The sequence below is a fragment of the Malus sylvestris genome, chromosome 6 (assembly GCF_916048215.2).
Source record: "Malus sylvestris chromosome 6, drMalSylv7.2, whole genome shotgun sequence".
In the NCBI taxonomy this organism is placed as follows: Eukaryota; Viridiplantae; Streptophyta; class Magnoliopsida; order Rosales; family Rosaceae; genus Malus; species Malus sylvestris.
The window spans coordinates 30119674-30129480 of record NC_062265.1 but is presented as its reverse complement, the minus strand read 5'-3'; the positions used below and the strand labels follow the sequence as shown (position 1 = coordinate 30129480).

General features: G+C 38.4%; 2 protein-coding genes and 1 non-coding gene across 4 annotated transcripts; all 3 read left to right on the top strand.

Annotated features, from left to right (window-relative positions):
* On the top strand, nucleotides 1–3239 carry LOC126626207 (PRA1 family protein H-like). Of its 2 annotated transcripts, XR_007624636.1 has the most exons (3): nucleotides 1–636; nucleotides 1916–1971; nucleotides 2875–3239. XR_007624636.1 is itself a non-coding variant. In XM_050295449.1 (2 exons), exons 1-2 carry the CDS (start codon nucleotides 282–284, stop codon nucleotides 1942–1944), a joined length of 384 nt encoding a protein of 127 aa, XP_050151406.1. In that variant the 5' UTR covers nucleotides 1–281; the 3' UTR covers nucleotides 1945–2425. The 2 variants fall into 2 exon arrangements, 1 of the variants encoding a protein (XP_050151406.1); XM_050295449.1 differs by lacking the exon at nucleotides 2875–3239 and having other exon boundaries at nucleotides 1916–2425.
* TRNAL-UAG (transfer RNA leucine (anticodon UAG)) lies at nucleotides 1334–1413 on the top strand. Its single transcript has one exon. It is a non-coding gene; the product is annotated as a tRNA-Leu (tRNA).
* A 1791-nt stretch (nucleotides 3240–5030) lies between the features above and the next one.
* On the top strand, nucleotides 5031–9173 carry LOC126626196 (protein KINESIN LIGHT CHAIN-RELATED 3-like). Its single transcript, XM_050295432.1, has 3 exons — nucleotides 5031–5372; nucleotides 6227–8250; nucleotides 8641–9173. Exons 2-3 carry the CDS (start codon nucleotides 6272–6274, stop codon nucleotides 8852–8854), a joined length of 2193 nt encoding a protein of 730 aa, XP_050151389.1. The 5' UTR covers nucleotides 5031–5372; nucleotides 6227–6271; the 3' UTR covers nucleotides 8855–9173.
* Nucleotides 9174–9807: the final 634 nt, after the last annotated feature.

The following is a 9807-nucleotide window of genomic DNA, read 5'->3' as shown; positions in this document are numbered from 1 at the left end:
AAATTATTAAGAAATTGTGGGACCCACCCCCATCCCCCACATTTTCCCGTCCCTTACCTTGACCCTCTTTTTGTTCCAGAACCCCCTCCCTTTTTTTTCCTCTGCAATTCTCCCCCGCAACCCCCAACAACACTCACTCATTCACTCACCCACTCTTTCTCTTCCTCACTCCCTTTTTTATCTTCTCAACGCAACAAACCAACATAACATCATCATCACAAAAATCCCAAAATCCAAAGCCAAACCAAAAAGTTGCAGGTTGGACTCGAGAGGGAATTACCATGGTATTCACCTCCAACCCCTTATCTCTCAGCGTCCCCGACCCTTTCTTTGAGTCATGGCTCCGCGACAACGGCTACCCAGAAATCATCGACCAACACACCTCCACCGCCATCACCACTTCCTCCGCCACCACCGTTGACACAGACTCGATCACAAACGGCTTCTTCATCTCACTCTTCTCTCGCATTTTCACCATTTTCTCTCTCTTCACCATTAACCCATTCTCCAAGCTCACCAACGACGACTTTGCTGCCCAGACACCGCCGTGGACCACAACCTTTATTGGGTCCTCTGAATCCTACTTTTTCCCTGTCTGTCCCTCTGTCTGTTCGTGCTCTTCTTTGCTTGTTCTTTGTATGCTCTCTCTCTCTCTCTCTCTCTCTCCCTCTCTCTGTGTATGTATATGTATGTATTTTAATTCTTGGGTGAGTTTTTAACTCATGAGACTTGGAGCAGGAAATCGAAAGGTCGAGAGCAGAGTTAAATCAGTGGGGATGATTACGTCGGACTAACGATGGTCAGATCTGTTGTGAATGGGGATAGGTGTGGGGTTGACAGCGAATCAGACGGATGAGAGAGGTCGGATGAGGGACTGGGTGTAGAGAAAGTAGGAGGGTGATGTGTGTGTAGGTGGGGAAGGGGATCTAGGTGTGGGCTTGGTTTTTTTTTTGTTTCTTCAATGGGGTGGTGAAGATGAAGGAAGCGAGGCGACGATGGGGTGGTGAAGGATGGAGGAAGGTTGGGGGACGGGGCAGGGTTTGGTGGCTAAGGAAAGGTCGGATCCCTAGGTCTTTATTTTTTAATATTTAATTTTTTTAATCTTTTAATATTTAATTATTTTTTTAATCCAGTTAGTGGACTCCGTCTCTAGCCACGTTAGCAGTTAACAGAGAAATTAACAGAAAAACTGACGGAGGTCTGACATTGGCACAAATTCGTAAGATGTCGTATAACATTGTCACTTTTAAAAGATGAGGTATGATAGTGTCGTCGACCCATGTCAGCAATTAAAGATTACATTTATAACAATCTGTCACATTGTATAACGTGCGACGGTTTGGCCGAGTGGTCTAAGGCGCCAGATTTAGGCTCTGGTCCGAAAGGGCGTGGGTTCAAATCCCACAGCCGTCAGATGTTTTTATTTTATTTTTATCCTCTTTTGCTTTAACAACTCCATCGAAAAAGGATTGTAATGAGTCCCGCTGTGCCAAAAATTTTCTGCCCACTCTTTGCCTGCATTTTGGTGAGGACTAGGGGCTGGGCATAAAAACTGCATCAAATCGTATGAAAAAAAAATTGAAAAAAAAATTGAAAAAAAACCGTGATAGCTTAGACACTTCGTGCTTCGTGACAGCTCAGACAGTTCTTTGGTATTTTCTCTATCTATTCTCATATTTGAGAATAGGAATATGGTTGAGTTCCACCGGAAGTGTGAAGCTGATCAAACTTCCATTGCTATATGATCTAAAAGCATTGTTAAAATCTTTTGACATAATGTTAAGGAAGTATGCAGTTTAAGCTAATTCAATGGTACAAGAGTCTGATATAAGGAAGCACTTAATCTTTACAAATTTGGTCTTAGAAATTTTAATATTTTTAAATAGAAAATTTTGGTCTTTTTCCTTATTCTCAGACTGGGGATTCAGGAAGGGGTGGTGGTGATGCTTCCAGCCCTGGGACTACTCAAAGGTTAGTTGATCCTGTACGTTAATTATATTTTTACTCATTGTGTAGAGTTGCTTATCCCATTTTGTATTTTGTATTTCTGTTTATTTGGTTCTCAGATTGGCTTCATTTGAGCACACTATCCGTTATTTTGTATCTCAAATGGGCTTCATTTTGTATTTTTACTCGTTGTGTTATCTCTCTTTTCCATGGTTTTTCTAGTGAAATAAAATGAGTATTGGAGAATGATTTTTGGTTTTTATTTGGTTTTATTTGATTTGTTTTTAAATCTACTATGCTCCTTCTTGGCGTTCAACTTAAATAAACCTCCTGACAAGCTTGACTGTTTATTGATTCTCTTAATTTAATTGGTATCTTTGGATTGGGGATATATTCTTTTCACCGAGTAATGTGACATACTGAATAACTTTTCAGAGAAGGGTTGATGTCATACAAACAATTTATTCAGGAGCTTGAAGATGACAATTTATTCAGCAACCTTCCTGTTTAGAGTAATTATTCCTCAATTGCTTTGCAGAGATATTGTCTTCTCTGCCTCCTCTTGAAATCTGAGTGTAGTTAATAAGATATATAATTAACGGATACATAAAGGCGATCATATGGGATGGGATAGTTAAATTGTTCGAGTGAGATGTTTTGGGGCATCCAGCTCGTAGCTTTGGAGAATAGGTTCAACATTAGAGCTCAGCTGGGTTTTCTTCGTAATCTTTCATTTTTACATGATATGATTATACAGAAAGAGTGGGTGTATTTGTCCGCAAATTCTGTTTAATTGTTGTGTAATTAAATTTAAACCTACAGTTTGCTTCTTCAAACTTTTAAAACTAGGGAAGCCCATGTTTCCTCCCTGAAATAAGTTGTTTGATTTTGCTTGCTCTCTGAAATAAGTTGTTTGATTGTGTACAGGAGCTGCTGCTTGCTCTCTGTCTGAAATAAACCTGCAGTTTGCTTCTTCATTTTTTTGTTTGTTGACCACCGACCAATATACTTGGTCAAGATTGGTTACAAGGCAAATGAAAAAAGCAAAGAAATTTTGGTATTGGACAAGCATTTTGATACCACAGAGATAATATGTCTACCGACTTTTGTTGCATTGTCCAATCAATTATGTGCCAAGAGACTCATGACACATATGGCCAAGTTTGCTGACCAATGTATATTTCTTTTAGTTGTCTCTTTTTGTTGACTTGTTGCCATTACCAAAGATGTAACTTTATATAATCAGTTTTAGAAGATATATTTGAATGCAAGATGATTTGGTGTTCAAATAATTTAGTATTCGGAACTGTAAACCGACAAGAACCGAATCGGAACCTGTGTAGATCGAACCGTAAGGTTCTAGTAATAAATTTAAGCGAAACCGCACTAAATCGAACCGTTCATATTTTTCAGTTTCGATTCCGATTTAAGGGTGAAAACGCACCGTACCCACCCCTAGTAAAAAGAGCTTATAAGATATGTCATGTTGAAAACAAATAGTCTGACTTTTTAAACAATCTTCTCTTTAATTTTTTAAACTACTTAATAGTTCTAAGAAAATTAATTTTCCAAACATATATTGTATTTGTATATCATCATATATTATTGGGAAAAGAGGTCATCTCCGGATCTCTTCTTCCAAAGCCCTAGGATCAAGTGATTAGGACCATTAAAATTTGATCCAACGGTTAAAAACAGATAAATTAGTAAAAACTTTTAAAAGCTATAATAATTTTTAATCGTTGGACTAAATTTTTAAAGCCCAGATCTTTTGATGTCTGAATTTTGAAAAAAGAGATGTGGAGATGATCTTTTTCCTATTATTGGTAGTTTGGTCAGAGACTCAGAGGACCTAACCTCCCCTGTAGGCGTTGATATTTTGACCCATGAGTCATGAGTGGGTAAATTGTACTTACGCCCCTCATTTGGGAGTATTCTAATTATCCAACCTAGAGCTTTGTGAAGCTTGTTTGCCTCAAATCCAATGATTATTTCAAAAGCTAGATGCACCTTCATCAGAATTCCCAATTTGTCTCCTCACGAGATTATTTTAGTACTTTTGAACGAATCCAATAACTTTAACCAATTCAATTATAATTCTCTCACAATACACAAGTGTATGAAATGCACTGATGTTTAAAAGTATAAATTTAAAATGTTAAAATGTAAACATGTAAATTTAACCGTCTAATGCAGTAGTGCTCTATTATATCGGTACATGGTAGATTTGTACCTCTTTTAGATTCAAACTTATTGGGTTTATCATCACCCATAGGTGAAAGAGAAATGCAAAGTTAAGTTTTAGATTCAAACTTAATAACAACGTTAAGTTTTAGGGATGTCCTATCCACACACCCCAAATTACTTCTCACACACTCTTGTTAATTTTTATCCGTTGATCTTCTTCAATTCATCCGATCAAAATGCCGAAAATTAGAAGGGTGTGTGAGAATTAAAATGGGATGTGTGGATATCACATCCCTAAGTTTTATTATTAAGGATAGGAACAATAGTTTCTCCTATTGTCCCAACATGTTAGAGACCACCTTGATGATCAAGTTGAGAAGAAGCAAAGTAACTTCAAGACTAATGACCCTTTGTCCATAAAAAAATCAACATCCCACCCAAAAATTAAAATGTAAAAGTAAAAAAAAAAAATTTAAAAAAAAAATTGTCTTTTCAAATGATACTAATATTTTGCCACAAGCTTATGATAATTTTTTCTATGTGTCGAAAATAGAACTTGTTACACAAGTGTTATAATACAAATTATTAAAATTTTTTATTTAAAACAACCACTTCAAAACTGATCGTGTTTTTACCGCACTAAACAATCTCGTGCTTTTATGTGCGGCCTGCGAGTTGTTTTACTTTTTATTTTTTTTATTAAAATGTATTAATTTACTATTTTACCCTTTAATTAGTAAGTTTTCTTCCCCAACGTTGATAAAAGGGAAGGGTAGTTTTTGGTATTACGAAAATTTCACTAAATTGACCTATAAATTGCTTTCCATAGATACCGCTATGAGACCGCCACGTGGCGATTTCCGGTTTAAATGACAGACAGAGAAAACAAAACAATCGGCATTTGGGGAGTTACAGCAGGACGCGCGGGTGGGGAAGAAAGAAGTCGCCATCTCTCTTCCCCTTCGATATTTCAACTCTGCAACTTTCCACCATTTCCCCTAATTAATTTCCTTTTCTTTTCCTCAAAAGATTTCATCTTTTTGCCTTACGCATTTCCCCTTTTCGCCTCCACCGCTGTCGTCCTCATCCCACACAACCCCCACCAGTAAAATATATATATATTTTGACAATTCCCCCATTACCTTATACATATACACACGTATAGATTGCTTTTTTATCGAGACCCAGATAGCACAACCCAATTCGTGCCCTTTTGACATGGTCGACTGTTTGTTCAGGTATGGATTTTCCCATTTCTGCTTTCTGCATATTGTTTTTTTTTTCAGCTCAACAAACAACCCATTATTTATTTTCCATTTTTTGGTATGCTTTTCTTTATTAATTTGAGAGGTTAGCTGCAAAGAGCTTGATTTTATTGTTGATGGGTTCATGTTAATCTACAATAATATGAAAAGAAGTTGATTTTATTGTTGATGGGTTCGTTTTATTGGTTTTTTATTGGTTTTAATCTTTGGCATGTTCCAATGGTGATATGAGTTTTGTATGTAATATGCGTTTGTGTGGGTTGATTGGATTCTTCTTTTTTTTTTGTGAAGATCCGATGAGGGCATTTTGTGTTTTATTTATTTCTCATTTTTTCCTTTAATGGATAAAGGACGACCTTAGGCCAACAAGGCTCCTCAGTTTGCGAGGTCAGGGGAACTTCCCTTGCTTTGCAAAGAGTCTGTTTCCACGACTTGAACCGTGACCTTTCGGTCACAAAGGAGCAACCTTTCCGTTGGGTTTAACCTGTTATTTGGTTCCTTGGTATGTTGGGAAACATACAAAGTTCAAAAGTGAAATGCTAAAACGCAGAAACATGAAAATTGTATGTTTTTAATGTATTTTGATTTGTGTTCGGGAGCAAATGTATGTTGTGCATATGTTTTGGTTATTGTTTGATATTTGCTTACGAAGTCCCGAAATCAGATTGCTAAAAGGCCCTAAATGAATTTTGGTGATGTTGCTGATGCATTTTTCTTTTTGTTCAATGTTATTTCAATATATGGAAACCGTAGGTTTGTGCAGTATGTATGCATTCGGAATTCTGCTAAAATCTTCTGCTTGATTTATTGAGATCCGTTTGTTGCAGATAATTTATTTGGTGTAGAGGTTTTGTTGATTCGGGTACATAGCGATGCCTGGAATTGTCGATGAGGTGGTAAATGAATCACATGAAAATTCCATGCTAAGTAAGGAAAATACAGCTCTGAATGGATCCCGGAAGAGTACTTTGAATCAGCAAACCCCCCGGAGTACAGGACTTGATCGTCCAGTTGATGGGATGGTTGACACCTCAATTGAGCAGCTTTATGAGAATGTGTGTGATATGCAGAGTTCTGATCAGTCGTCTTCAAGGCATAGTTTTCAATCGGATGGTGATGAGTCTAGGATAGATTCAGAGTTACGCCATCTTGTTGGCGGAGAGATGAGAGAGGTGGAGATCATGGAAGAGGAAGTGCTAGAAAAGCCAGCGTACGATTCTCGTAGTGATTCAAGTTCTAAGAAAGGTTCGTCCTCAGATAGAAAATCAGGAAAGATGGTTACAGCTGCAAGTACAAAATCCGTTTCTTCAGGGAACTTGAAGAAAGTTGCTCACTTGCAGGTGGACACTGAAACTTCATCAAAATCAGTTGCGAAGGGAAGAAGTCCTGACAAACCTCCTATTCCTAGCGCTAAGAATTTCCAAAAACAACAAGCGGGACCCTCTCCTGTGAAGAAACGCAGTAATTCATCTGTGGCAGGGTCAAAGTTTCAGAAAGGAACTGAGGATTTGGCTGAATCAGGGTTATATAATCCAGATCTTGGGCCATTTTTGCTTAAGCAAGCAAGGGATTTGATTTCATCAGGGGATAATCCCCAGAAAGCTCTTGAATTAGCTCTTCGAGCTGGAAAATCATTTGAATTATTTGCAAATGGGAAACCTTGTTTGGAGCTGGTAATGTGCCTTCACGTCACGGCAGCAATTTACTGTAGCTTAGGCCAGTATCATGAGGCAATTCCTGTTCTCGAACGCTCAATTGAGCTTTCAGCTGTTGACGAAGGCCAAAATCATGCCCTTGCTAAATTTGCTGGTCACATGCAGTTGGGTGATACTTATGCTATGCTGGGCCAACTTGAGAATTCAATTATGCATTACTCAACTGGATTGGAAATCCAGAAACAAGTTTTGGGAGAAACAGATGTGAGAGTTGGTGAGACTTGTCGTTATTTGGCTGAAGCTCATGTTCAAGCATTGCAATTTGATGAAGCTCAGAGGCTTTGCCAGATGGCTCTCGATAGTCATAAAGATAATGGTTCCCCTTCTTCTCTCGAAGAGGCTGCAGATAGGAGACTGATGGGTCTTATATGTGAGATGAAGGGTGATCATGAAGCTGCTCTCGAGCATCTTGTGTTATCCAGCATGGCCATGGTGGCAAATGGCCAGGAAGTGGAGGTGGCTTCGGTTGATTGTAGCATCGGAGACACATACTTGTCCTTGTCTCGCTATGATGAAGCTGCTTTTGCTTATCAGAAGGCACTCACTGTGTTCATGACCACCAAAGGAGAGAATCATCCAGCTGTTGGTTCAGTCTTCATCCGCTTGGCTGATTTGTATAACAGGACTGGGAAAGTTAGAGAGTCAAAATCATATTGTGAGAATGCCCTTCGAATTTATGAAAAGCCCGTGCCTGGAGTCCCTCCTGAGGAGATGGCCAGTGGTCTCACAGATGTTTCTGCTATCTATGAATCGATGAATGACCTTGAGCAGGCAGTCATGTTGCTACAGAAGGCATTAAAGATATACAATGATGCCCCAGGTCAACAAAGCACCATAGCCGGGATTGAAGCCCAAATGGGTGTCATGTACTACATGCTGGGGAGTTATTCTGAATCTTACGACTCCTTCAAGAGTGCCATTTCAAAGCTCCGCGCAACTGGAGAGAAGAAAACTGCTTTTTTCGGGATTGTTCTTAACCAAATAGGGCTTACTTGTGTGCAACGTTATTCCATATATGAGGCTCAAGAATTCTTCGAAGAAGCCAGGACTATTTTGGAACACGAGTGCGGACCATATCACCCTGACACACTTGGGGTATATAGCAATCTTGCTGGCACTTATGATGCAGCTGGAAGGTACCCTCCATCTTTATCCTTGCCCTTACACTACTTTCATTGTGTCGTCCCCAATATTCATTGCGCATGCTTTTGTTCTTCTCCTGGTAGTGTCCTGTTTCGGAAATCCTCAATTGGTTGGGGGACTTGTTTGTATTCCTTATCACACATGTTCCGTTTTCTGTTCTTTTTCTTCCACTGAAAGCCTGATAAATTTAAGTACGTACGTGCTGTGTGCAGCCCTTGCTTTCCTTTAGACCCGTTGTTTCTACGATTAATCATGGGAAAATATGAACTTATAACGCTCTAGAAATTTTTGTGTTTTGTTGCTCTTTTGGAAGACGGAATTTTGTTTAGCAAATGTGTTGATTCCTTACGGTTTTCTGATGATTGTTGTGTTCATTAACCCAGGTTGGAGGATGCAATCGAAATCTTGGAGTACGTTGTTGAGATGAGGGAAGAAAAGCTCGGAACGGCCAATCCCGACGTGGATGATGAGAAAAGAAGGCTGGGTGAGTTATTGAAAGAAGCAGGCAGAACCCGGAGCAGAAAAAACAGATCACTAGAGAACCTCCTCGGTTCCAACTCCCACGGTATAAACAACGATGGAATTACGGTATTGTAAGTACGGTCGGAAACGAATACGATGTATTACGGTACGTAGTTCAATGGAAACAAACATACAACAACCAAAGAAAGAGGAAACGATCGTTGGCATTGTCGAAAACATTGTTCTTGTGTAGGGTAACTAAAATAAACTCAGGATGGGGGGGTTTTGGCTATATTATTATTATATATATATATATATATATATATATATATATGTATAAGTTTATACGATTTTGTATCCCACTATTTATGTAATTGCAGCACCAAATATTGGTAACAAAATTCATCACACAATTTGTATTACTACATTAAAGGTTTATAGATTTGTTTAATTATTTCTTTGGTGATTAGTATTATTTAATTATTTAGGATATCTCATGATGTATCAATTTTTGCAGCTTTACATAGGAAGATCTTGTTGAAATGTGCCACATCGACCGTATCAATGAGAAAATAAAAGTTTAAATATCGTAATTTCATTCCAACTAATACCAAGACTTTTTGTGATAAAACCTCACACCTGACGGATTGTGCATGTGGTAATTATCAAATTGAAGACAATATCGGTATTGTTGGAAGTGGGCCGTATGACTCGTCTATCTGATAATTCATCTTGCAATCAGATATGGGACCAACTTGCAGCCTAGTGGTTCAATAATTGTACTACTGCACACTTCTAGATTTGTCCTTGTTTTCTCAGCTTTTCATTATTGCCATGCTTTTGATCATTTAGATTTGTTGTCAAGAAATCTCGAACGGTTTGTTTTCAAGATTCATTATTTGGCAACGGAAAAGAATGGACCATTTTATATTTTAATAGTATCGAGCCCCACGTTGGCACATAGAACCGGTGCTGTTCCTTGCGAGCGTCGGACTAGTCATTTAGTCAAACAATCTTATCGAAGTTTTTCTTTACAAAATGATAATATATGCGAGAACCTTAAGGCACTATAAAAACTCCAACTCATA

Coding starts and splice junctions, on each gene's coding strand:
- LOC126626196 (XM_050295432.1), top strand. CDS start 6,272: ATGCCTGGAATTGTCGATGAGGTGGTAAATGAATCACATGAAAATTCC. Junction 8,251..8,640: donor ACTTATGATGCAGCTGGAAG/GTACCCTCCATC, acceptor TCATTAACCCAG/GTTGGAGGATGCAATCGAAA.
- LOC126626207 (XM_050295449.1), top strand. CDS start 282: ATGGTATTCACCTCCAACCCCTTATCTCTCAGCGTCCCCGACCCTTTC. Junction 637..1,915: donor CTCTTCTTTGCTTGTTCTTT/GTATGCTCTCTC, acceptor CCTTATTCTCAG/ACTGGGGATTCAGGAAGGGG.